At 36.2% G+C, this 27,661-nt stretch overlaps 3 protein-coding genes, 1 long non-coding RNA gene and 1 pseudogene across 11 annotated transcripts; 3 read left to right on the top strand and 2 right to left on the bottom strand.

The window, feature by feature from the left end:
- The first annotated feature begins 750 nt into the window (after positions 1-750).
- Positions 751-2,058, top strand: LOC113740144 (splicing factor Cactin-like; annotated as a pseudogene).
- A 2,010-nt stretch (positions 2,059-4,068) lies between these two features.
- Positions 4,069-5,324, top strand: LOC113738368 (uncharacterized). Its single transcript, XM_027265542.2, has 2 exons — positions 4,069-4,318; positions 4,413-5,324. The coding sequence occupies exons 1-2, from the start codon at positions 4,307-4,309 to the stop codon at positions 5,211-5,213; spliced, it is 813 nt and encodes a 270-aa protein (XP_027121343.2). The 5' UTR covers positions 4,069-4,306; the 3' UTR covers positions 5,214-5,324.
- A 1,683-nt stretch (positions 5,325-7,007) lies between these two features.
- LOC113738802 (uncharacterized) lies at positions 7,008-9,687 on the bottom strand. The gene is made up of 2 exons (XR_003460218.2): positions 9,576-9,687; positions 7,008-7,973 (listed from the first exon to the last, which is right to left on the bottom strand). It is a non-coding gene; the product is annotated as an uncharacterized lncRNA (long non-coding RNA).
- A 5,891-nt stretch (positions 9,688-15,578) lies between these two features.
- Positions 15,579-18,516, top strand: LOC113739727 (probable calcium-binding protein CML15). 5 transcript variants are annotated; one of them, XM_027267034.2, is made up of 3 exons: positions 15,588-16,285; positions 16,478-16,565; positions 17,293-18,516. In XM_027267034.2, the coding sequence occupies exon 3, from the start codon at positions 17,745-17,747 to the stop codon at positions 18,246-18,248; it is 504 nt and encodes a 167-aa protein (XP_027122835.1). In that variant the 5' UTR covers positions 15,588-16,285; positions 16,478-16,565; positions 17,293-17,744; the 3' UTR covers positions 18,249-18,516. The 5 variants fall into 5 exon arrangements, with proteins under 5 accessions (XP_071901860.1, XP_027122835.1, XP_071901863.1 ...); XM_072045762.1 differs by having other exon boundaries at positions 15,692-16,285; positions 16,474-16,565; positions 17,845-17,972; XM_072045761.1 differs by having other exon boundaries at positions 15,692-16,285; positions 16,474-16,565; positions 17,836-17,971.
- Positions 18,517-18,602: 86 nt separating this feature from the next.
- LOC113739726 (putative phospholipid-transporting ATPase 9) lies at positions 18,603-27,620 on the bottom strand. Of its 4 annotated transcripts, XM_027267032.2 has the most exons (12): positions 26,910-27,620; positions 26,266-26,761; positions 24,212-25,560; positions 23,911-24,021; positions 23,224-23,500; positions 22,847-22,935; positions 22,653-22,761; positions 20,740-20,940; positions 20,374-20,499; positions 20,165-20,263; positions 19,598-19,789; positions 18,673-19,491 (listed from the first exon to the last, which is right to left on the bottom strand). In XM_027267032.2, the coding sequence occupies exons 2-12, from the start codon at positions 26,647-26,649 to the stop codon at positions 18,967-18,969; spliced, it is 3,462 nt and encodes a 1,153-aa protein (XP_027122833.1). In that variant the 5' UTR covers positions 26,650-26,761; positions 26,910-27,620; the 3' UTR covers positions 18,673-18,966. The 4 variants fall into 4 exon arrangements, with proteins under 4 accessions (XP_071901857.1, XP_027122833.1, XP_071901859.1 ...); XM_072045756.1 differs by having other exon boundaries at positions 18,603-19,511; positions 26,266-27,620; XM_072045758.1 differs by having other exon boundaries at positions 20,740-20,907; positions 22,617-22,761; positions 26,266-27,620.
- Between the last annotated feature and the right edge of the window lie 41 nt (positions 27,621-27,661).

Here is a 27,661-nt window from a genome sequence, read left to right as displayed (position 1 = left end):
CAAGAGAAGAGAGAGTGAGGAGTGAGCTGGACGGAGAGAGTGAAGGGAGAGTGAGATAGACCTGAATGCTGAAATTGGGAACTCTGTTTGTGTTCAGATTGAGTACCTCGCATTCAAGAAATGCGAGGTATCTCAGCTCGCATTCTCCAAATGCGAGTTTAATAAGCTCGCATTTGTCAAATGCGTGTTTGTTTTTCTTTTTTTCTGGAAACACTTACCTCGCATTTGTGAAATGCGAGATATCTAAACTCGCATTTCACAAATGCGAAGATCACATTTGTGGAACCAACTTCACAAATTACCTCCTTTGTAGAATAACTTTTTTTTTTCATCACAATTAAAGAATTTTCTCTCAAATATGGATGTCCCGACCATGAGAGAATATGGCGTGATGGAGTCTTGAACAATTTTATTTAGCTTATCAAGGGAAGAAAAATGGTTTCTACTAGGCCAATCTACACTATATATAAAAGTCTCATGAACGACTGATTTACGCATTAGTGTTTCTGGCTCATAAATATGAAAGATATGAACTAATATGAACTAAAAAAATTGTTCAAAAATGTTAGAACTTGACAATTAAAACTTTGATCCTTGGTCGACACCTATTCTTTGTGACCTGCTGATTTTTTTTTTTCTTTTTTTGGTGACCTGCTGATTAATTACTTCTTTGTTTGCATATCGTAAATGGATCAACTCTTTGTGATCTAGCTACTTACTTCTTCCTTTGAGAATATCCTTTATTAACTATTAAGTATTAAGACGCAAGAAGAGTTTCTCCTTGATCAAATCAAGGTTGGTTCCGGGATACGGCTACGCGAGGGACGTGGTATACCAATCGATTTACTTACTAAGCATCTCTATCCTTTAGATGATTTGGATGTAGAAATAGACGAACCAGACATGGTATTCAAGGGTTTAACTGTACATGAATTGGAAGGCCTTTATGAGGACATAAAGATGCATCTCGACTTGGACAAGGCAACACCAAGACACATGCAGTATTGGCAGCCACTTCTCGTGGTTTGTGATTGGGAACTATCTGAAGCTAGAAAAAGGGACTCATCTGATCAAGCCATTGTGCGTGGAGAGCAACTTCCTCCTGAACTGCTTGCCAAAGAGCAAGGAATGCATTGAAGTATCGAATCATATGTGCAGAGACTTCTGCAGGGGAAATCTTATCGCGAACTGGAAGCTCTAAGGTCTCAGGTTGAGGCGCAGATGCAGTCTGGTACAGCTAAGGTGGTCGAATTTTGGGAAGTTCTTCTTAGGCGCATTGATATCTTCAAGGGTAAGGCTTGTCTTGAGGAAATCCACGCCGAAGTACTTAGCAGACACCTCCAGCACCTTGAGAAACCAATAGAATTCGGAGACTGTGAGATAGACTTCAGTCCAAAGCCTGACAATAGAGGAGGACCCAGTCTGTCATGACGGGAAAGATGTTCAAGTTCTCTTGCCACAATGTACAAGGCGTGAAGAGAATCCAGAAAAGCATCGCCAAGAATTGGGGGCTGGGCCTCCTGCTCCTGATGATAACTTTGAGAAGAAAGCAGTGGGAGCCATGGAAGAAGGTGATGCAATTTTTGGCTGGAAACATGAAATTAATCTTGATTCACAGGTCTACTGGTGGCGTGCCAAGTACAGTCCAAGAAAGCCCAAGTATTTTAATCGTGTTCATACGGGGTATGAGTGGAATAAATACAACCGCAACCACTATGACCATGATAGCCCACAGCCAAAAATTGTACAAGGGTACAAATTCAACATTTTCTATCCAGATCTTGCTGATAAAGAGAAAGCTCCGACTTATGCCATCGAGAAGGATGGCAACAGTTTAGAGACCTGCATCATCAGGTTCCCTTCAGGGCCACCTTATGAAGACATAGCATTTCGGGTAGTTAACAAAGAAAGGGATTATTCCCATAAGAAGGGGTTCAAGTGCACTTTTGGACAAGGAGTTCTACGTTTGTACTTCAACTTCAAAAGGTATTAGTACCGGAGGTGATTGATCCTTGGATATCTGGTTCGATCGAGGGATGCTTTGTTGTAATTTTTCTCTTCTTGACAATATTGTAACACCATCCATCATTGGTATGTTATACGTGAAGAACAAAAATTCACAGTTGAAAGCGAATACAGCAAAATGTTTATTTACTGGGAGTAAACACAGTAGTAGACTAGGTAGAGCTATAATACAAAACGAAGAGTAATATATAGTTTATGGATGTCTATGTTTTGATAAGGTAGAGTTATAATGCAAAATACAAATACATTAGCTAACAAGAGCCTCTCAGCTTTGGAATTTTTCCAATAGCAATAACAATTGTCTTTAATTATCTCCTCTCTGACAATATCGTTTCAACATTTATAGAACTAGACATAACTCAGATTGACATAAATCTTTAGTGAAAATGACAGATCCAGTTTCAAATTGACGAATATTGCATGTATCAAAAATCCAGCCTAAATTCGATCAGAAATATTAGGTTTGTCATTCAAGATTAAGAAAAGCCTTGAGTTTAAAAGAAAAAATGTTCAGGAATGTGACGATGTGAGATGCAAGAAAGATATGGATGATGGTTTCCTGCTTAAGACCTAAACTTTAATTCATCAAAGAACGGAGGACATTTCGATCGGTTTCTGATACTACTCGTTTATACCTATATATAATCTGAAAAACAAGTCATTCTCGGATATTCCTCTCCCAAACAATCTCCCCGATGGAAAAAGTTATTACGTTTATTTTAATTGTGTCGAAAGTCTAACACCAGTTCTTAGACATGGTCCGAACTGCATGAAGCCCTGGAGCAGAACCCATGAAGTCCAACATGTACATTGTCATGTTGAAATCAGCTCGATTAACACTGTGTAATCCAATAGAAGTCCTTCTAATTTGAATTACTGCATATCAAAAATCAATCTGTGGGATTTAGGTACCTAAACGTAATAGGAAGTTACTCTCTGATTAAATTATGTAGCTTTTCTTTAGGTAATCATCTTTGTAGTATCTAATGAATATCTTTCTCGCAGAAAATTGATAATATGCTTTATCAAAACTGAGAAAATGACTTGAAACCAGCACTATTTATGATTTCCATTAAAATCTCATCGAACCAACTATGTCCTAGGAGCTGTGTCTAAGACCTTTAGCTATAACATCCAATTCCAATCTGTTGTCCTCGGGGATCCCTGTAAGATGCCAAAGCAAAGATATACTTTGAAGTAAAGTTGGGTAGGGTTGTTGATCTGTCCGTTCTGGGTTGTGCTTTTGCATAACCAAAATTAGCTGCAAGATTCTTTTCAACAAATGAGGAAACAAAGAAAGGAAAAACTAACAAAGAAACAGGAAGTCAGACGTAGATGATTTTTCCATCTCCTGATCTTTTATATGGTGCCTATAGCCTGATAACTACAAAAGAATAACCAACACAAATTCAAGCATTGGAGAAAGCACATTAATCTTTCAGCGACTAGAGATGTTAAAAACAAATGGTTATCAACAGTTGGCGACAAATTTGACAAGAAAGTATCAGCTTTCTTCTGATAATTTGCAGTACATAAACTGCTGTAGATTTATGCTCTAGGTTGATGAGCTAAAAATATAACGTTTTCTATACTGAGAGCATGTCAAAAAGACAAACGATGACACTCGTTAGGTGACGAGAGTTAAAACATTTTTTAAGCTTTCTAAGGAGAGAGAATGCCTTGAAGTCAGATTTTATAAAAACGTTGGTAAGTCTGTCTATTTTGTGGTTTTTTTGAGGCGTTAATTTGGTTTCTTGCTCTTGGATGCAAGCTACAAGAGCATTAATCAGAATAATCCTCACTATTATAATCAACAACTAGTGTGGTGGCATCAGCAACTTCAATAGCAGTCCATGGAAGTTGCAACTTGATGGAAATGAAGTTCACCTCTGGATAACATCAACGTATAGATCACAAAAGATACAACTAATTTCTAAAAGCAAAATTCAGAAGACGAAACAAACGATGACTGGAAAAAAATTGGTACCATTTTCAGAATTTCCCAAGATTTTGCTCCTCTATCAATCAGCTAATCCCAAAAGTGGCAGCAATTAATCCAATCTTGTATTTCATATTGATTGTACAAGTACAACTAGTAAGAATTTTGTTTCATATTTTGGTCTTTACCAAATTATGGACCAAGTACATTGGCTAGTTTTTGCATATTAATGCATGACTTCCTAATGTTGTCAAGTTCGATCTCTACCCCAGTGTGCTGGAGCTGATTTGTCTGCCATCTGCCATACTTAATCATACCATATTTTTTATCTTGTTAAACCATATGATCAACCAGGTAAGCCAAGGTTGTCATTATTTAAATCTCCTATTATTGTCATATAAATGTTGTTTAATACTTGATATAGGTTTATTCCCATTTATATACGCAGCAAATCCTCAAGCCCATCTCCATGGATGGTAGCATGGACGCTCAAAGCTCAAAAGTACAATCTCAGTCCCAAGATCCATTTAGAAGTCTACCCTTGCTGCCTATGATGGCAACAGCAACCCCTCCTGAAAGTATTGAAGTGCAAGTAGACATGGAAAGTCCAAGAAGAGAAAATATTACCATCCATGGAAGAAGAAGATTTTTAGGAGTTAGACAACGGCCTTCGGGAAGATGGGTAGCTGAAATCAAGGATTCATCTCAGAAGCTGAGGCTGTGGCTGGGGACTTTTGACACAGCTGAAGAAGCAGCCTTGGCTTATGACAATGCTGCTAGACTTCTAAGGGGAAGAAATGCTAAGACGAACTTTACATACAATGGAACCATGGATACGCGCGAAGAAAATCTTAGTTTGCTGGGAAAGAATCCAAGGCTTTACCAGCTTCTTAAACATGCCATCACGAAGAACCTGGCGAAATCCTCAGCTCTCGATTCTTCAAAATCTACGCGGAATTTTACTGATCAGAGTGTCGTTGAAGGAGAAAGCAGCCCTGTTGATCATGTTGTAACAACAGTTGAAGATAATATAATTGGAAATGAAGATCATGATCAGTCTCAAGAAAAACGTGAGCTCCGGAGGATCTCACTTGGCAGCTCAAAGGTGTATTCTTCTGTTATTGTGGCTCCTTCTTTCAGCGCTTCTTTAAGTCAAGGAAGAGAAGAACCAGAGAACAATTCTCGGGGGGCTCTGTTTAATTCACTGTTTTATCAGACAAATGTAATGTCCCACAACAAACTAGTGTAAGCTACTGTTTGTTAATTATCTAAATCAGGCTTCTTTCACCTGAAAGTTAAACATGTTTTCTTCCAGTTCAAGGCAGAAACTATAGGAATTTGAGGTGTGCTTTTCTTGGCAGTGCATTTCTTTCCATGTTCCTCAGCTAGTTTAGCATCCATTTCAATTTCGAGCCATTTTAGGTTTCTTTCTTAGTTGCTTTATCCTCCAGTTTGCATTTTAGTTCACCCTTTTTTTTTACCATCTCCTGTTAAAAGTCTAACAAGATTTGTTTTAGTTCTTCTTCAAGTAAGATAACATCACTTTAATTTCTCAATTTATTTGCTGCAGAATATTTTTCCTCAAGTGTCGGTGGTAATGTAATGGATTTAACCTGAAAAGTCAAACTATGTGATGAAAGTAATCCACAGTATTTGGCTACTTATAAGCACTAATCCATCAGTTGACCCTCAAATTATGACTTTATGTTTCACTATTATTTTCGAATTAACTCATGTTTATTTTACTTCTAGAGTTCAATTTCATTAAGATGTTACTAAAATCCTATTCAAACTAAATTAACTGCTACCCAAAATAGTAATCAGTTACATTTTCATGGCGTCATCGGAGAATATGGTGATCTTTTTTTTTTTTTTTTTTTTGAGTTTATCTAATTATTGGAACTTATCCATTAGATGACGTGAAACTATGGTGATTTTACATCACCCAATAAATTGTCTTCCACAAAATAAAAAAAAAGGTAAAAATTGAAAGTCACAGGCACATGATAACACAAACTAAGGCTCTATTTTATAATCCAGTTCGGCACATAAAACTTAATGGATTCAGATCTTAACATATTCAAACCGTTTGATAATAAAAATTGAACATATGAATTAATTAAAGCGGTACTAAATTTTCTAGATAAAACTTGCTTCCAAAATTAAGTGATAAGTTATTCACTTATCACTAAATATAATGTGTACTGAAATGTATTAGATTTAATATTTAATAATTTAATGAATTCAAATCTCAAATTTCATATTTCAAACTTTAATTTTCAGATTTCAATTTTATCAAACGCACCCTAAATTATAGTCACCCTCTTGATTTTAATATTTTCATATTGGTATCTATCACTCACCACTCATGAATGACGTGATTTTTTGACACTTGTCAATGAATCCATTAATAAATACGAGATTCATTGGAGTTCTCTCCAGCCCACTTTCGTCATCATCTATATTCATACTTCCTAACAGCAAAAGGACCACTGGTCCAACAACAATCAAAAACTTATCCTTTTGCGACTAGTGTGAACGAATGCGACTCCCACTGAGGCAAAACAAACAAATCAGGCCTAGTACCTGGTGATGGGTTTTTGGGGACATCAGATATCAGCCCTTCTGAATTTTTTACAAAATTTTCTCTTTTTCCCTATTCCTGTGACAAGCCCTGAAATCTTCTTTAAACCCCAAAAAAAAAAAAAAAAAAATCATCGAATACTCTTCACCGTGTACCTTGAGACGTTTTATAGACTTTCTTGCGGTATTACTATATATTTTTTTTATAGGATTAATTTTCTATATGCACTTTCACCGTTAGCTGTACGACACATAATTCGAATTTAAATGTGAAATATAATTTTGCATATGTGTCGTATATTCAACCGTGATAATGTATATAAAATTTACTCTTTTTTTTAATATATAAATAATCAAATTATTAAAAATCGTCCAGCACAATTTAATCTACATCACTGCCTTGCCCTAATGACAGGTTAAACATGCAGTCAGTATTAGTGTATAGCTGACACTTGAGACGCATTTGCGATCGCTATCCATCTTACTTTGTAATGCATCATATAGAGCTGAATAATTGTAATAGTGACGATTGTTAGCACGCCATTGCTATCTTTACTTGTCACGACGACATAGATATTTAAAATTATCTCATCAGCGTAGCCATCATTAAGATGGCTTACTTTTTGTCATGTTGCTCCATCCACTACAACGCTCCTTAAATTAATGTCAATGCCTAGCATCATTTCATACTTCCCATCACCCTCATTTCACCAACGACACATCATTCATTTGGGATGCACCAATATAAAGCAGAAAAGCACAAATCTGCTACAGTAGTAATATAGCAGCCTAATCTTTTTCACCAATTCCTCATCTGCATTTCAAAGGATGGTTGCTTTTTGTCAAGGAAAAGAACTTCGACGGAGCAAAAGGGCTACGAGAGAAAGGAGATATCCATGGTGGGAATTCGGTATCCACAAATCGAATGGCCCTCAAATCATGGGCAGCAGCATTCCATTTCCCCAGATGGATCAGAATGATTGAAAACGCAGGCGTACGAGGATCTTCCCGGAAGCAAATTAAGCCCCATACAGGAGGACTCGGCTTATATTGGATCTGGTTGAATAAATGCTTGACTCGACTGGAATTTTCAGGTTTTGGCATTGCGAATTTGATCCCATAAGGGTTGAATTCAAGCTTCGTAGATTCTCTGGCAATTTGGTACACCCCATCCATACATAATGGGAACACAACATAATGACGCAAGGCATTTGTGTAAGCTTCCCTTTTAAGCAAAACGAACAACGCCAAAGTAATACACTTTTGACCGCACACCCCATTGACAATGACAATCAATTGGTAAAAGAATTTGGTTCTCTTTTTGTCCTCCAAACTCTCTCTATAGGGTATTGATTTTTAGGTCGTTCAGGGAAGTCATGGTTCTATTGGACCACCACTTTGATCTTTGTTGTGCTTCTGAAATTGTCTGTGACATCATCTCCACAAGTTAAAAATCTCCATCTAGTACCTTTTGGAAAAAAAATTGCCGTAAATCTGAAAAATTTTACTTGACTTTTGGACTAGCAATGGCAAGCCTTACCACTAGAGTTCAATTTTCATTCCATTTTCCCCAATTCAGCTAATTTTTCCACGAGACAACAACAATATTAGCACAAGCCTTTTCTTTCATTCATGTCATTCCATACTTATTATATGCCGATTGAAACATCTCAAGATTCTTTTTTTCTACAGTAAACTATCCAGGATAAAAAGAAGGGTAGGAAAGAGTGAAATGAACCCCGAGGCAACCCTTTTTACCTCTAGTGAAATACAAACAAATACTAGTACAAACTCCCAAGGACAATTAGCCAGGCAACAAGCTGTATCAAGGTGACAAAGTTAGATAGAAAATGGTTTGCCGGTTGACAAGATTTACAGCTAATCTGAAATCAACCCTTCATAGACTAGGCTTCTCAAGTACCGCCAAGCAAAGAGCCCACATAATTAAAAGAGTGACAAATCATCTACAGCACAAAGTTTAGTTTCCTGTCTTCATAATTAAATTATAGTAGTAGTTAACATATAGATAATAGACATGCTAAGTCTAACTAATTGCACTTACATGGCATGTATGGGTTACTTTTATCAGATTAAGGCTAGAGAACACACATGATACCCTCCAAGAAATATATACATACGTATACAAGGAAGGATAAGGTGTTTGCAACACAAGCTAAGTATAAACAATAAACACAAGTAGTAGTAATTAATGGGAGCTAATCATGGACGACCCAAAAATACAACCGTGCATGCATGTAAATTATTGGGTAGGGAGAAGTCTACCATTATTCAGTGGTGCCCTCTTGATTACTGAAACAAGCAAATATATAATTAAAAATGCACCAATGAAAAAACATAAAGAGTTATTTCCCAGTTCCCCATATGTCTATTCAGGAGTTTGACTTGGACTTTGAGATCCAACGTGAAAAAACACAATACAAAAGAAGAAAAATATCCTAAAACGTTTTACCAAAGAATTAAAGAGAACAAAACAGCAAAGAAAATACAAAAAAAAAAAAAAAAAAAAAAGATCGTTCAAGAACATGATGGTATTAAAAGAAAGAATAATAAGAGAATGCAAATGGAGAAAGGGTTAAGCGCTGGATGCAGAGGTTTATCGACCGATTCCTGTTCCAATACTCTTCTTTTTTTTTTTTCTTTCTTTTTCTCATGCTTGGATTTCAGGGAACAGATCGATGAACCGCTGCCTCCAGTGTCCTCAAGCCTTCCACTATCCACAAGAGCCCACTCATGACACAAAAAAAGAAACTGAAATAATCACATAAACCAACGAAAAATCAGCATTCCCACGGATCTTTTCAATGGGTTTTCAGCACAGATCTGAGATATTCAAGAATTAGAGATTCATACATGGCTACAAACAGGGAGAAAAACTAGTACTCATCAACCAAAAAGAAAAGTCTTCTTCCCAGCCCACTTTACACAACCAAATAAGCGAACCCGCAAAAAATCTAACAAATCAGGGATGGAGAACAGGGGGCAAAGGGGGCATGGGATAAAAGTATACCCATAATCCATAGCTGCTGCATCTGCTGCTCAGAGCTCTCAATCGTTTATGTAATTGCAGTGACGGATACTCTGTGTGTGTTTTGTGCGTGATTTGGGTCTGTGGGTGAGCTGTCATATTATAAGGCGTGGCCTGGAGTTTGATGTGGATTTACTAGTTTAACCATGTGTAGTCATTTGGAGAATGCGGTTAGGTGGAATTATGGGAGGTTATTTTGGTCAAATAGCGCATGGAGAAGCTGAAGTGTCGGGGTGAAATTGGAGTATGGGGGGAGGGGGTCCATACTGGAGAGTTAGGCAGAAAAATACACGTGTTCGGATACTGTTTAAGGAATCCTCTGTCTCGGGGGCCAGAACGACGGCCCATGTGACCATATAATCACCAATCACATTAACTTAAGCCTCCTAAGACCTGCCTATTTGGTCGAACCTTCCGTTCCCAAAAAATACATCTTACTGTATAATAAAGCGTGGGATTATAATATATATATATATATATATATATATGAATAAGGGTTTGGTGTTAATAAAAAGTGTTAATATTTATTTTTTTAAAGTATTCTTTCAATATTTACCATTATTTATTTACATCTTATCAGAAAAACATCTCACCTCTACGTAACTAACACTACAATCTACACATAAAGTGTGAGATTATTTCAAAAAAAAAAAAAAAGTGAGTAGAGATTTGATGTAACAAAAAGTGTTGATACTTACCCTTCCAAAATTACTCTTTCAATGTTTATTATTATCTATCCACATCTTATTTGAAAAACCTCTCGCTCCTATGTATTTATCATTATCTATCCACATCTTATTTGAAAAATATCTCACCCCTACGTAACTAACACTACAATCTACAATCTACACATAAAGTGTGAGATTATTAAAAACAACGTGAGCAGAGATTTGATGTAAACAAAAAGTGTTGATATTTACCCTTCCAAACTTACTCTATCAATGTTTACTATTATCTATCCACATCTTATTTGAAAAACCTTTCACTCCTATGCAACTACCACTACATAACTATCACTACACTCTTGATGAAGTGATTAACTAATTTACTTATGAACATTGCATCACCTCCCAAAATCTCTTTAACTAAATTTTTATTCTATATATTTTTTATTATTTCCCTTTTTCTAAAATATGCAAAAAAGAGTGTGTACCTCACTTACTAGTTTATACTATGTATGTAGGGAGCATTGAATTCAATGCAAATTTTTTTTGTCACTTTTTGAATTTTCAACTTTACCCTCACAATCACGAAATTATGTCTTTATCATCTCATTACATGTTGCCTATATTATCATAACCGTAACTAATTTTCACCCATAACCACTCACAAACACGGTAACCATTAAGTTTATTAAAAAAACTTTAAAAAGATCAAAGATTTTTTTTTGTTTATGAAAATTTTATACTAAATTCTTCCATATAAAAAGTTATTGTTCCTAAATGGCATGCCACACATAGGGTGTGCCCCTATCACCAGTACCAATAACGAATGAGCAAATTTTGTACATATTGGTAGCGTGTACATCATTATGGTTAGATGCATGATATACATAATATGCAAAATTTGTATCCAAGTCTAAATTTAAGTTAGTTGTCATTCATCCATACCTAACAGTATATAATGTAATGGACTTGGCATTCTGTGACAGCCCCACCTCCTCCTAAGGCGAACCAGAGGGTAGGCGACCCGCCGAACCCTGGGGTACGCCCTAGGGAGAGGTGGGACCGTCACACATTCGGTGATCTCCAAGATCATCACAAGTTTTTTTTAATTAAATAAAATTTTAAAGTAAGAGAGGGGCGTGATTTAAGAAGCGAATAGAAGAAATAGAGAATTCAACCCTAATCTTAGAAACCCAACCTTAACCTAAGACCTCTGACTTTAACTGCATTGGATACATGATTATTAACTAATGGATTCCTGTGTTTTCTGATTAGAATCTTAAGTTTAAATAAATTTTTTTTTTTTTATCTTTGTCAGTAGATTAGGCATTAGATACACTAGCAAGATGCACCAGAATTTTACAACAAATCATATTTGCACTATACAGTTTAATTAATTCAAGATTCATTAATACTATACAGACAAAACATTAATCCGTGTACAATTTTTATTATGTGGATCTGTTCTCATCCCTTTTTATGCCAAAGAATTCATACTATCTTTTAATGGATCATTGCCATGATGTTGCCTCGCCATCTTATATATAATTTCCAAATGACTCTTAGTGTCAGTCATGGTGCAGGATATTCTCTTACGCAAAACCCCTATTATTACATTCACATTATTCTCTTTGGTTGGTATCATTCTAGTAATATTCTTTAGTTGGTGTAAGACTTGCAATATATAATGCACTATTTTTTTACTGGATTAGTGCACATCAAAACTTATACCAAATTGTGTTTTCTTGGTAAAATTTAGTATATTTTTCTTTGGTGCTATTATGCAACAACAGTACACCAACCAGTTATTTGCTATTTTCATGAGTTAAACTGTGCTATAGGTATGTAATTTTTACTTTTTTTTTTCTTCCTTATGTGCTGTTGTAAAACTCTTGGGAGATTTATAATTGAGTTAATATGTGTATTTACACATTGAAGATGGGCATGGTGGAGAATGTGAATAGGTACGACAAAGTTTCTATTGCATTTTGTCCTTATTTGCAAATTGGATAATATTATAGGAGTTCGTGATTTGATTCGTCAACTACATCACTTTTCGAATCTACAACAGGACCAAGATAAAGTTAATGGCGACATGGATGCATATCATAGGACAAGAGAGTCAAAAATTGCAGATAATCCCAAAAGAATTTTATTGTATGGATGGAGAATTCTTAACAAGACTTGTTATTACAGGATGATTCCTTGGTGGTGTTGATTCCTCAATCTGCTATGGAAGAAAGAAAGCCCCCGGGGCATATGATGCAGTAGTTGAGGTGTCGGTCTTGTGTTGCTGATTTTTTTACTGATTATGGTTCGATTCGTGTCTATTGCATCGCACATTCTAACTCGTTCGGGAAAGCTGTATGACGCTGTCGGCTTCCCTCCGGTTTGGTGTGCCGGCTCGGGTCCAAAAGGCTCGGATCGGGCATATTATGGATTACCAAAAAAAAAAAGGCGCTTTTGCAAACTGATACTTTGATATCAAACATTATTGTAGTGAATATCATGCTATGTCTAATGAATTTCGAGCTCATCTTCTCAACATATAACCAAAACAAAACAAAACAAAAAAAAGAAAAAAGAAAATCTCCTCAACATAAACTAAACCTTAGCTGCACTTTGTTATCGTACAATGATAAAACTCATCATCCATATTTAACCAAAATAATTGGAAAAGATTGATGAATTGTTTAAATGACCGTCGTAGAGTTACGAACCTTACTTTCCATCAATTACCACTTAATATGTAACTTCTTCTAAAATTGAACTAGTATCTAGAGCGCCTGTCTGGCTCGATAATGGTTTAGTCTCAACAGGTCCCAAAGCTCCATTTGGACTTATTTCTCTTCTCCCATAGTTGCCATGTAATGTCAAAAATAAAATAAAATTCGTACAGCCCAAAGAACAAGACTTGTAAACTCTTTTGTACGAGTCCCATAATCACCACTAGTAAATAATACTAATAACAAAATGCACACTCGATGTGTGTGCAAGAAAGGAATGTATAATATTTATGGTGAATGAATTTTGTATAAAATTCTCATTATTAATGCAAATTTTAATCTTTTATATTTGTTTGATAAAATGATTGTTATGTTGGAATTTACTGCTTAAGAGTAGTTATATTGAAAAATATGTTTAAATAGTAAATTTGAAAAATGCTAATAGATAGTTATGCTGACAACATGTGTTTGGGTGGTTAATAAGTATAATTTTTTACAAGGGTAAATATGAAAGTACACAACAAAATGTTTACACCAAACCACCCTTCTCTCGCTTTATGTATATGGTATGTATAGATGATCTACACTCCGAAGTTAAAAAAAAAAAAAAAAAAAATCAAAAAACCCTTAAATTTGGTGTGTACACAAATGACATCTACAAGTCAGGACGGTTCGAATGGATCAAATCTTTACTAGCAACAATTAATGCAATAGCCAAAGGGTCCAGCATCGGCCATGCATTCTGCAGGATAATTTTTTGAGATTTTCTTAATCATGCTAATAAATACTAGGGAAAATCGTCCAAAACGTCCCTCACATTTTGTAAAATAACTTTTTTCGTCCCTCACTTTTAAAAATGTAATTTTATATCCCTTACATATTCACATCGGACAAATTTAGTCCCTAACTAGGTTTCCGATCATTTTTTGGCCGGAATCCATCATATGCAAGGCACATGATCATTTTTTAAGGGTAAATTTGTCAAATTATATTTTACATAATCTCATCTATAGTCCTCCACATTTTATAAAATAAATTTTTTCGTCCCTCACATTTCACAAAATGAATTTCTCCATCTCTCACATTTCACAAAATGAATTTCTCCATCTCTCACATTTCACAAAATGAATTTTTCATTTCTCACTAATTATGTGTGTGAATACATTTTTTAAACACATATATATGTCTATTTGATTTTGTTTAATAATAATAGTATAAACACATGTATGTAATTGGGCCCAACTTGTGGGCTATCTTCTCTTTTTGTATGATTAAGACTAATATTTATCAATAGAACCTTAATTTGCATATTCTTATTGTATTTTGACCGAAAATAACTTTATTGGCCAACTTGACAATGAATGCAAGATTATTTACTAGCTAATACCAAATGAAATCAAATGATCACGTATAATATATGGTATTCGTATTGTTAAGTGAAATCAAATAGACATATACATATATTTATGCTATTCGGATTATTAAGCAAAATCAAATAGACATATACTTGTGTTTAAACAAAATATATTCACACACATTTTTTTTAAGGTTTCCCTCACATACATAATTAGTGAGGGATGAAAATATTCATTTTTTGAAATGTGAGGGATGGAGAAATTCATTTTGTGAAATGTGAGGAATGAAAAAATCATTTTATAAAATGTGAGGGACGAAAAAATTTGTTTTATAAAATGTGGAGGACTATAGATTAGATTATGTAAAATATAATTTGACAAATTTACCCTTCAAAAATGATCACGTGCAAGGCACGTGATGGATTCCGGCCAAAAAATGATCGGAAACCTAGTTAGGGACTAAATTTGACCGATGTGAATATGTAAGGGACATAAAATTACACTTTTAAAAGTGAGGGACGGAAAAAGTCATTTTACAAAATGTGAGGGACATTTTGGACGATTTTCCCTAAATACTATGGTCAAATAAAATCCCTCAGAAAGGGATGCAACTTAAATATCCAAGTAACGTAAAAGAAAAGAAATCAAAGAAAACATGCTTTGATTTGAGTGGTTCATAAGGGGTCTGGCCCAACTGAGGTGATTTAGATAACCAAAAAAGATATAAAAAAAAAAAAAAGTAAATGGTCCAAACAATTAGCCTGTGACTGTTCATTCATTCATTGAGGCTTGATGCTCAAGAATTCAACCAGGCTGTAATGGTTCTTAACAAATGATCACTGCTGAATGGTGTGATTGTATGAACTATTCCATAGTTTTTTCATCTTTTTCCCTTTTTGGTTCCTTTCAAGCCATGAAATTGTGGTGAAGTTTAGATATATTTCTTGCGCCACAATTGAGATCAAGTACAGGTTTCAAAACAGATTGATCCATCAAACTCGTGTACCTTCTGAAAAAAACAGCTTATGTCTGCTACATTCTGACAATAACTTCGGACCTAAGATTTCCAATCATGGTTTTCAAGGAAAGGAGAAAGAGAAAAAAGTCATGAAATTCAAGGCAAGATAGTAATATACAGGAGTACAGATCCATTACTTCCTTTCCTATAAATTATTTTTTGTGTTTGTCAATTTTCTTTGTTTTTAATAATGCTTCCCTCTTCAATTCTAGGCTGATGTGTTCTTTCGTGGATACACTTCTACGCAATGTATCAACTTTTCTGAGTCATCGTGAAGAAAACTAAGGAAGAAAAAGATCAGGCAAACCACATGGATTCACTTTTAACCAGGAATCTCTTTATCATCTTTATGTAAAAAGCCTCATTTTTGATAAGCTTGTATGGAAAAACAAACATGCAAAGTTCAATTTGTTATAAAAGACAATGCAGCTTTGCCCTTTCCATGTTGTCCTCCACTCATGCACCTAAAAGCAAATTTAAAGCATAGACTAGTGTTACAGATTAATAAATACTGCATGATTTCAATTTTTCTTCCGGCCTCAAGATTTTTCCTATATATATTCCTCTGAATTCCCTGAATAATTTCCACCTAACTCATATGAAATGGCAACAACTCCATCATTGACCCCAGATCAAGAGCAGCTGCAGCCTCAAGAATCAGTGCCTAATCCTGTATCAGTGTCAGCAACCACAAGTGCTTGGCATTCTTCAGGATCTATAGGACCATTCTTTGCAGTCATTTCTGTCCTGACAGTTCTTGCCGTCATCTCATGCTTTGCGGGAAGGATTTGCAAAGGTCGAAGCGTTACACCGCCGGAGAACATCCAGCATGGAGGAGGTTGTCTTGGCTGGTTGAGAAGGAAATGGTGCGCATGCGCTAATAATGATGCTGAAGTTTTAGGCAACACGGCAGCAGAAAGCAATGATGGTAAGACTCAAGAAAGCGTTTAAATTGATTTTTCAAGACATGCTTGCCCAAGAATCTGGTGAAAGAGTTGACGATCAGCAGTTCTTGAACTGAATCTGTCGAATTTGGCAGTTTAATTAACGTGTGGTAGCACTGGCATCTGCATATTTGGATCATGATATGTAAATTGATTATGATGTTTCCTGTAGTCAGACTCTTAATAGTAGACAAGGATGACTTTAGAAGATTTTGGTGCTCTAGATTCTTGGGTCTGTGTTAATCTGGGAGCAGAAATTGCCAGGTAACCATCTAAATCTTGGTTCATTTGTTTTCTTTGCCTCCACTTACTTTGGTTAATGAGTAAAATTATGTGAAAAAGAGCAAAATTCCACAGAGATTAAGGGCCATGAAAGTTGTAACCTTAGAACTACTTCTCAAAAGTATATTGAGAGATACAAGTCCAACGGATCCAAATAAAAAGCACTATCAATCTTACATCTGTCACTGAATATTCATTATCTTATCTGAAGGAAAAGTTGGTCTATTAAAATGCCAGAAAATCTCAGCTGACTTTGCTCTTTTTATTCAATTGTCTCCAATCAGAAACATTAAATTCTCAACCAACCAGTGACAGTGAGGAGCGAATCAGGCCATTGAATGGAGTTAATTCACAGACGATAAAAAAATCTCCATGCAATTGGGCCTTGAGCAAATACACATCAAAAGCAATATGAGATCCGCTAATCTTTTCTGCTACATGTCCTCAAACCACTCAAAGAAAAAAGTGAAACATAAGAGGATATGGAATCTCCTTAGCCTATGAATCCTAATAAAATATATCCCACTTATCATTTCCTATAAGAATATGTGTGGTTAGATTTACGTATCAGATTATAAAGGAAAATCTTGGTTTACCAAATTACCATGAAGGTGAAAGCATGAAAAGTGATTTCGAGTTCAGCAATTCATGATGGTTTTAGCCAGTTACTTAAAAACTTGAGGACTGAGATCAATCTTCTTGGAACCAGACAGGTGCTTGTGTTTGCCGTTGGGGGGTCATGCACATGTATCAAGTACCCACAAGAACCAAAGGACAATTGACATTTTTCGTAGGTTCATGGAACTATGTAATGTAACTAACAATTATTTGACAGAAGGTTCTTGGAACTATTGAAGTGACCAAAAAGGCACCAAAACTACTGGTACAACTGTGCAAGGGATCTCAACCCTCCTTTAAAGGCAAAAACAAATCCACCGACGCGACATTGCAGATAACACAAGTACGTACATAGAATATTTTAGACAGCCTCAAACTTTAAAACAAATAAAACACTTTTTTTTAGGCACCTTGCAGTTTTAGCACCATATTCTCTTACAACGTGCCTTCGGCTTCTTCTTCATCATTTTCATGATCTTGCATGAATGATTATCCGATCATTCCCATATTCCAATCGAACAGTTAATTTTCTTGTGAAAGAAGATGAGCTTGCCCCAAATTGATCAACTCAAACAGCTTAGAGAAATATTTTCAAGATTTGACATGGATTCTGATGGCAGCCTAACCATTCTAGAACTCGCAGCGTTGTTAAGATCTCTGGGGCTAAAACCATCGGGTGATCAACTCCATGTTTTATTATCCAACATCGATTCAAACGGTAATGGGACTGTGGAATTTGATGAGTTGGTCAATGCTATAATGCCGCACTTGAATGAAGAGCTGTGGATAAATCAAGATATGCTTTTGAAGGTTTTCCATTCGTTTGATCGTGATGGGAACGGATATATCACATTGGCTGAACTTGCAGGATCAATGGCCAAAATGGGACAGCCATTAACGTACCGCGAGCTGACGGAGATGATCCAAGAGGCTGACACAGATGGAGATGGAGTCATTAGCTTTAATGAATTCGCTTCCGTTATGGCCAAATCTGCTGCAGATTTTCTGGGCCTTGATGATAATTATCAGCTATTAAACGTGGCATGATGAATGTATCCATCCATCTTTCGGTCAGTTTGTACTCGTTGATGGTTATTCATCCACCACACATGATTTTCCTTCTTTTTTTTTTTTTTTTTATGGCTGTGAGATAATTGTATTCATTTATCAAGATGATAATTCATATACCATACAAGAGAGGGTTTAGTCTGTAGGAACCAAATGTATATACATGATCAAGAAGAGTCTTTTGATGCAACATCCTTTGCTGCCTTTCCATAGAGGAGAGAAAGGAAGCATGCGGTGATTTTTGTCATTTTCGTACTTTTTTCAACGAGGATGTTTCCTTTCCTTCTTTCTTTTTTGATGTTTTGATGTTATCAGAAGTTCTAAATGCTCATATTTAACGACGAAATAAGCTGAACTTCCCTTCTGTGACAGAATACATGCATAGGTATACAAAATATCAGTATTGCTCAAAGCCACGAATATAGGCCTCTCCATAGCTTCATTTACAACCTCACTGCCTGAGTACAACAATCTTCTCTGACATAAATAAATCGGCTCATGAAAACCTACAAATGCTTGGACTACAAAACTTGCAAATATGAAACGTAATTTCCTATGCTGCAGCAAGGTTAAGTATCACTTTTTATCATCAACATGAGGAAAACTTTTACTCGCCTCATTCATTAAGATCCTGGACAGAAACTGATTTCTGCTTGCAGTATGAGACGTAGCATTGAAGATCTTTTGATTCTCTAGTCTAAACAAATTCGGTATCATCAGATTGAGCATACATGAGCTGTATCATCTGGTGGCTCATTGGGAAGAAATGCATTTGGATTGCTGTGTAAGTGAAGTATGGCAGAAGAGCCACAAACAGAACCAGGGGTAAAACTAACCAGAAGGATGGCGATGGTGCACAGGCTTCAATGAACACCATGAAGGCTGTCGTTGAAATGCTGGGGTCCATGGCTCCAAACGCCAAAAGAAATATATACCAAAGTGCAATTCCTCCCCATATAAAGAGATGCTGTATGTATGTGAAGTAATTGATAGAAAGAGCCATTTGACAGTTCACCACCCACACCACACAAGTGTACATAGTTGCGCCAAGTATTTCTAGTCCAACGACTTCACCACTTCTACGAAAAGCTTGATCCTCCAATCCAAGAATGCAAATAAGGAAGATGCAGATGGAACTAAAAATTGCGTTGGATGCCCACCCAATGATCCGGAACCAGCTAAAAAGAACATTCTGTACACCTTGTTGATAAAGTACTGGAAACTGCAAGCCAGAACGTAACTCTGAGATAATCTTCGCGTCAATTTATCAGGCCTTGCTACTTGGCAAAATGTCAAAAACTGAAGACAGTATGAAGCTTCTACATTACCTTGAGACAAAGTCGTGCAGGTATATCCTGATCAAAGACTCCAAGGGCAATTGCGGGGAGAGATGTAAACAAGACATTATATAATGACAAACACCACTCGTTGTACACAGTTTGTCCGGAGAAAGATGCATACGCTTGATAGAAGAAAAGAGTGAATCCAAATGCTATATTCTTGTAAAAGAAATAACAGATCTGCAGAATGAACAAAAGAGGAGATTCATAAGTTTCTTTTTTCCTTTATTTTTTTCTCAAATTTGACTTTTCTGTACATGATGTATGTACGTGTATATGAATACATTTCAAAGTCGCACAGCATAGTTGCAATAACAAGTGAAGCATGCTCCTTATATTCCATGAATCGTGCAACTGGGATTGCGCTGACTCCAGGCTCAACACCATAAGATTTTAGGACAAATACATTATTCTTTAGCTTGATGTTGTATTGCTGAAATTTTGCTAACACATTTGCGGTGCCTGAACTTATTTCCTTGTGCACTCAAGGCATAAATATTGATGCAAAACAGATAAATGACTCTTAGGAGATGGGTACCCAAGGGAAGCTATTACCATTAAAGAGATCCTTCTGTAGCACCAATGACCATGTACGAGTAATAAGCGCTCCAGATAGCGGAACTGTCCAATTGCTATATCACTTGACATAACTGCCTGAAAATTGCATCACACATAGAGAGAGATTCATAACTGCAAGATCCAAGTCAATGGGCAAATATAACTTGCACAGGTGGCCAAACTATACGCCTAAAGAATGCTTTTACCTGCATTCCTTCAAAACCACTTATACCAACACCAATGTCTGCTTCTTGAAGCATCCCAACATCATTTGCACCATCTCCAATTGCAAGTGTTGTTTTACGAGTTTTCAGTTTTACAAGTCTTGTAACCTGCAGTATTATTTAAAAATAACACTTGAAACTTGATATGTACAGATAAATTTAAAAGCAGTCTTTGAAGCTCAATATCTTTGATGGTGGTTTAACTATTTTTGACTGGTGAAAGGCGTAAATAATCAACAAGAAGGTTAAGTTCAAACACGGTTGAAGAACCAAAAAGTTAAATTAGAATAATCCATCAAAAGCAAAGCTGAAGAGACCAACATAAGGAAAAAGGAATAGCTTACTCACTAGTGCTTTTTGTTTAGGTGTTGAGCGACAACATATAACAGTTGAACAGCTAATTGCAAGCTCCAAAAAAAAGTCCTTCACATCAATGTCCAGGGCATAAGTAAGGGCCTTTCCATCTATGATCAGGGAAAGTGACTCGTTTGATGAAGCAAGTAGGTCATTCGCCTTCTCTATCTGATGCAAGATGTTAGCCTTGAGTGCCTATGCAACAGATGAAGTTCATTCAAGCTCACAATACAGACAATCACAACATATTTTGTGCGAACAAAACTAGGAATTTGATGAAGCTAAATCTGTAATTACTTATACTTCACCTCCAAAACAAATAAAAAGTAAAAGGCTCGTAATATTCCAATTACTTCCATCATTTTTCATGCTGGTGGCCTGCATAGAATCTTGTATTAGTTGCCTAATACACCTAACGTGCGACCTGAGCAAGACACGGTTGCTGATTTAACTTTCTCCCTTACTAGTTGTAGTGATCAAGTGTCTCTTGTACATTACTTGCAAAGATGCTGAATGAAAAATAAAAAAGGTCCTCATATCTTGAAGAATTATACAGAAGAAGAGTTCATGCAAACTCTTTTGATTACTTGAATGTTAGAAGAAATCTGATTTCGACAGTTGAACATATCCTTACATCAGGTTTCCCACTTAGATCATAAATTCCTTGAAATTGCTCTTGAACAAGTCAATTAGATCAAATAACTTTAGGCCGTGCTAGATAGCATTATAAATGCTTGCATATCAGGCATATGCTGCTAATCAAAAGGAGATTTTTACCACCTAAAAAAATGTGTCTCTGTAAATTTTTTTCTGTCCACGATCAAATGATCTCAAACGTGGGAGATATGACAAACAATAAGTGCAAAGGCCCAACCTTAATCACGTGATGATTCAACTGGAAAGAAGAATAGCACTTGCATATTTAAGTTTTAATGGGCAAGAATGTCATTTTGATGAATACCTACTTTTGTAACACCTTTTGGTCATCATCTTCTAGCGGTAACACTAACATTTCAGGAGGGAAATTTGATTGAATAGAAAGGTCAAACTGAGGCTAGTAGGTGATGATATACTTTTAAACAAAAGTTTATATATATTTTTACCAACTTTTCGTGTTAGCAAGACAAGTTATTACCATAAGTATCAGGAAATAGTCACAATAGGGACCCACAGTACACAGGAAGAGAGAGAGCAAAACATGAAGTAGAAGTTTTTTAGTTTCAATTCATCCAAAGAGATTTGTAAAGTCAAAATGACACAACAAAGATGGCATAAGGTTTATTCCTGGAAACTCTCTTTCCCAATGGGATATTAACAGAAGATTGCAAAGACTTAGAATTAACATTTCCTACATTGATGGTAAAAAAATTATTTATATGAGCAGGTCTAGATCCATGCCACATGTTCAAAAAGAGATTTTAAAATCCTATGGAGATTATGTGTCCTGGATCTAGACTGGCTCCTGTAAAAATTATTCACGCTGGCAGCTGAAGAAGATAGCATCTCTTCAAGAAAGCCAGCTACCAAAGAATGAATAGAATGAGAACCAATATCATTTTATTAAGCTGACTGAGAAGGTCCAAAAGAGAACAAATAGGTAAGAAATTTAGGTTTCTGGAATTCCTTTCAGTTGGATATGTTCCCTTACAGGTATTCCAATATCAGATAGATATTCTCTCAATCAATCATGTCTCATACCTTCTGATTTCCACATCTACAGAAGAAAATGTTGCAGCAAAAACACATAGAACTCAAATTCTACCCTGTTTTGCATGTAACTCGAATTCTACCCTGTTTTGCATATACAACATAGATGACCATTTAATGGATAACAGATTCTGTCAAATTACCTATTGAATGGTCCATTGTACTCCAATAAGATGCATTCTAAGAGGAGTAAGACTTGCCTCACTAGCTTCTGACTCATTTAGAGATTTTTCCAGTGCATCAAATTCTGCGGTCTCCGAGTTGATTATGATATGCTTCATTCCTTGCCTAAGCAGACTACATGCGAAACTGAAAGACAAATTTCCATAGTCAGAAATGTGCTCATAATGGACAATAGACTGTAATTTTACCTTGTCAGACTCTACAATGGTACCCTATATTGATTGCAGTCTCCATCTTGTCTCCCGTCAAAACCCAAATTTTTATTCCAGCTCGTGCAAGTTTGTCGATACATTCAGGAACCTGTCATCCACAGAGCAAATGTCAGTTCTAAAACTTAATAACTCCTGAAAGGCAGTTCTTTTCTCCACAACGAAACACACAACATGATGTGACAATAGAACCAGCATAGAATGTAGTATCGTGTTTTCTTACGACACATCAAAAGTCGCATGTGAGAGAGAGAGGGAGAGAGAGAGCAATCAACCACCACAGTCAAACAAAGACAATTCTTATCCTGAAACCCGTAGTCCAAGCAAGAGTTGATGCAATATACTAACGAATCTGAAGCTAATTATGGTTTTCTTGTACCCCAATTTGCAGTTTGTCTTCAACAGCTGTTGCACCAAGCAGTATCAAATCCTTCTCAATTGTTTCTGCTACAGCTTCAGCTAATTTCTCCTGATCTGCAATTATCATGTTTTTGGCTTCTGTAAACTCCTCATTAAACCTCTGGTATTCACCCTCTTCAAGTTGGCGATATGCAAGTACCATGGTTCTCAAACCAGCATTAGCATACTCATTAATGTGTAACCTTGTATGCTCTTCAAACTCCCTTCCATTAGATGCCAGTCTTTGAAACATGATGCTGCAAGCAAAACATCTAACTGTTCTAACCAGTGCATTGGAACTTAAACATAAAGACTGAGATTTAATTCTAAAGGATACACCAATAACAAGTCTGAATGCCATTTACGATGGTAGCTTGAACAAATTATGAAGTACTAAAAGTTCTGTAGCTCTAAACCCTAGATGTCTCTTGTCCTACAAGCTACTACTATGGGGAAAGGAGCTGAAATTTTACTGGAACATATGCAAATGATGATGTAGAGCACATGTAAGGGAGAAGAGCAAACAGAATTTACAGATAATGAAAATGGAGTCTCAACTCAATAAAATGAAAAATATAGCTAATCTTAATCAGCAACTAAATGAAAACAAGTTAAAATGAAAGCGAAAATTTATTTTAGACTGCAGATATTGTGCCATCTCGCTAACCTGTCAGCACCTTTACAAAGCAGAAGCAGGTTCCCTTCCTCGTCTCTTATAATCACAGACATCCTCTTTCTTGAGCTACTGAACTCGATAACTTTTAGAAGTTCAAAAATTCTGCAAGAAAAGTGGAAACCTCTTTAGAATAAACACAACATCCTTTATATCTAATTCATCCCAAAAAAAGAGAAATTTTAAGCAAACAAACATAGTGCAAGAGAATAAATTAAATGAGCTGATGGAAGAGAGACAAATTAAGCCAGAAATCTAAAAACCATGAAGATTTATCTTAGTCTTAATAAGAGACCTTTTAACCTTCTTGCCAGTTATTGGATCTAACTCATTGATTGAGATGCTTGCTTGAGACCTCTCGCAAAACTCAAATCCAACTTCTCTGGCTGCAACTACAAAAGCTGCCTCATCTGGTGATTCAGCTTCATATGTCACTGTTCCATTTTCTTCATTCACATCAGGTATTGCTGTATGGCAGATGGCCAATAACCGAAAGAATTTCAAGATAACATCTGAATAAGGCTCATTAACCCAGCGGCCATTCGTGATCCTTTCATCCTTAAAATTAAAACCTTTTACAAGTGGGTTAGTTTCAGTGTAGAATTCATGAAAATCTTCATCTGACTTCTCCTGAGCCAAAGATGATGTTTTTTTCCTGGCCAAAGCCCTTTCTACCTCAGTGACTCCATACCCATAGGATGTTCCTGCAATAGAACACTTAACAAAATCCATGGAGTTGCAAGTCAACGTTCCTGTTTTATCTGAAAGTATAGTGTCAACTTGGCCAAGTTCCTCATTCAAATTAGAGGTACGTGCATGTGCTGGTTTGTCACCTTCTTCATAATACATGTGCAAATCTTTGTTGATGAGACAGCTCTGAAGAACTTTTACAATCTCTACTGAAACATACAATGATATGGGGATCAAGTAACTATACAACAAAAGGGCAGTAAAGAATTGCAGTGTTGCAGCAATAGGTGCTCTCTTTGGATTATAGTATATTGTGGTCTCATCTGGTCTAAGATACCATCTTTTCATCCTGCCATGTTGCAGGTCTTCTCTTGTTGCAATTCCAAAGACCACTGACCCAGTAAAAGACATAAGAACTAAAACAGCGAATAACAAGTAGACAAGCTTATCTGTTTGCTTTTCAATCTTGCTCCTTTTGGATGGGGGTGTTACAGAGTTCTGGACAACCTTTGTATCATGGCCAGTGAAGATAACAACTCCATAGATGTAATCAGTGTTCTTTAGCTTTGAATCTCTTAGAAGCAATTGATTAAGTGTAAGAGGATATCGTTGTCCTGCAACATCCAAATTTCCAACAAAAGAATATAAATTTGCATTAGGATCTTCACATCTTATTATCCCCCTAAAGTCCTTGAATGCTGAGTCTTCATTTAAATATGAGGTTGCTTGTAATGCTTGCTTTAGCTTCAAATTTGTTTCTCCATCCAGGTTTGTTGTCTCAACGTAGCAAATTGGATCTTCATAACTTGATGAAAGCAAAACAAGATCAGCAGGAAAGAATTCATCCTTCTCCACTTTCACTACATCTCCAACTCTCAAATCCATCCACTTGACGTATTGAAAACTTCCATGACTGCTGTACACTTTAACTAACCTGTTGTTTACTTCAATATCCTGGTATTATTCCCAAATCTTTATTACACACTGGGTGAAAAAGAAAACATGAAATACAGACTAAACAAATCAAAACAAATTACAGATCAGCAATCTTTAAGCAATTTAACAACAGAAGAAGACAGCAAGGGAAAGTTCAAGACTTGCAAGAGGACGAGACAAATGTGGGCATAAAAACTTTGGAAGTGATAAAATTGTGCAAAGAACATGAGAAAGAATTGTACAGGATGACGAAGTAGGAGCTTTTCTCCCTCCTGAAAGGAAAATGGGAATAAGGGAAAAGAGGAAAACGAAAAGGGAAACAAAAGTCTTCTGTGCACCATCGCTTTAGAATTATTCTAAAATGCTGTATCTGGAGAAGCATTAGCAGAACAGTGCAATAATTGGTTACCTACAACATGTACCTTCTGTTTTTTGAGCTGCCTTCTGATCATATACTATCAATTGCAACAATTTTATCTCATTACAGTGTCCTTACTGAATCCTAATTTGCTACATGGGCTATTATTTTAACACTGATTGCCTATAAAACTTGCAATTCCGAAAGTACAGCGACATGAGAAAGTACTTAGAAGCAAATAGAGTACCCAAAATGACCTAGTACCGAAATCAGACAATTCATATTCAAGTCTGAATAACTGCTAAGATATAACACGGAAAAAAGAAACTAAGCAAATAGGGAACTGCAAATACTGATCTTGTTACCTGCTTTTTCCTTCTCAAGTCTTCAACAAGCTCTTTCACCATAGTGATTCCAACCACAAAAGCAAATGGAACAACAGTAGAAAGAGCAGATGTAGGCGAGAGCGGGGTGAAGGACAAAATTGCAGAGAAAAGAAAAAACATATTTGCAACTCTTCTGAACTGCTCGAACAATGCTCTTGGCAGAAATGTTACAGCAGTGTACTTGGTAGTTCTGACATAGTTGCTTCCGTAACTTAATGGAACTGCTTCAGGCCTTCCAGGATCATTGCAAAAAACTAATCTTGAAAAGCCTGGCCCTCCAATTAGAGAGTGCTCTAAAGATTCTTGCCTGGATAGATTACTGATTCTACTGAAACTCTGCTTTTTTCTTTTGGCAGCAGTCATCTTCAGCAACTATGAGCTTGTTATGCCAAATTCAGAATATAACTCTTGTAGAGTGATCAAATTTTCACTTCTCAGAAGTGAACATGCTATCTTGCAGAAAAATTGAAGTGTCCTGATGAAAATAGACAAATGGTAACAGATAAAACTACGAATTAGATTCCAAGAAAGTCAGTTTCTTGGAAAGAATAGAGAAGCAAATGGGAATTCTTGCATTGTCTTTAATCATCATAGCATTGAATATTTTGACCAAAATAATGTACCTAGAGCCTCATCAAGTTTAGTAACAGTATTTCCGTTCACTAAAAATTTACCAGCTCAGATTGGTAAATTCATCTACGTAAACGACGTGATTTGGATGGCCAGAACTTTCTCATGTTTACAGACGGGTGCCTAACATGAACATTCTACGCTCAGATAGATGGATACAGTAGCATCATTGTCGCAAGACTTTTGACTTGTAGATAGGAAACTGCACAAAACCTACCAAAAGTCCACATGGGATTTTCCATCCAAACCCATATGAGAAAATTGAATTAAAAATACACTCTTGTTAACAGAGACAAGAATCACTACAAAATGAACATATGTCATGACCCAATAGTGTATTATTTATTTAGTAACTTACAGGTCCAAACACTAGGACACGGGCAAAGGACAATCTTTTGTCCTTTGTAGCGAAACAAAAAGAAAAAGGGAGCAATAACGGGATTGGCGCGACACATTTACACGTGAATATTCTGGACCGCTTTGCATATCCCTTCTCTACGAGCCAGTGGCTGTGGTAGTTGAAAATTGAAAGAGAATTTGATTGATAGCAGTCTTCACCGACTGTGGGTATTGAATTTGAAAGTCGGGGCGGGGGGCTGGTTGACAGATTGTTGATAGTCAGTCCTCTCTGACCATTAGATGCTGCACTTGATGCTCTCCTCAGCCACCGTTCAAGAAAAGAGCTAGAGAATAATAGTAGTAGTATTGTCTGCTTTTCTGATTTTACGAGACTAGTGGCTCTAAC

Source organism: Coffea arabica, chromosome 4c (genome assembly GCF_036785885.1).
Source record: "Coffea arabica cultivar ET-39 chromosome 4c, Coffea Arabica ET-39 HiFi, whole genome shotgun sequence".
Taxonomy (NCBI): Eukaryota; Viridiplantae; Streptophyta; class Magnoliopsida; order Gentianales; family Rubiaceae; genus Coffea; species Coffea arabica.
Note: the sequence above shows the minus strand (reverse complement) of the source record. Positions and strands in the feature narration are given on the sequence as shown.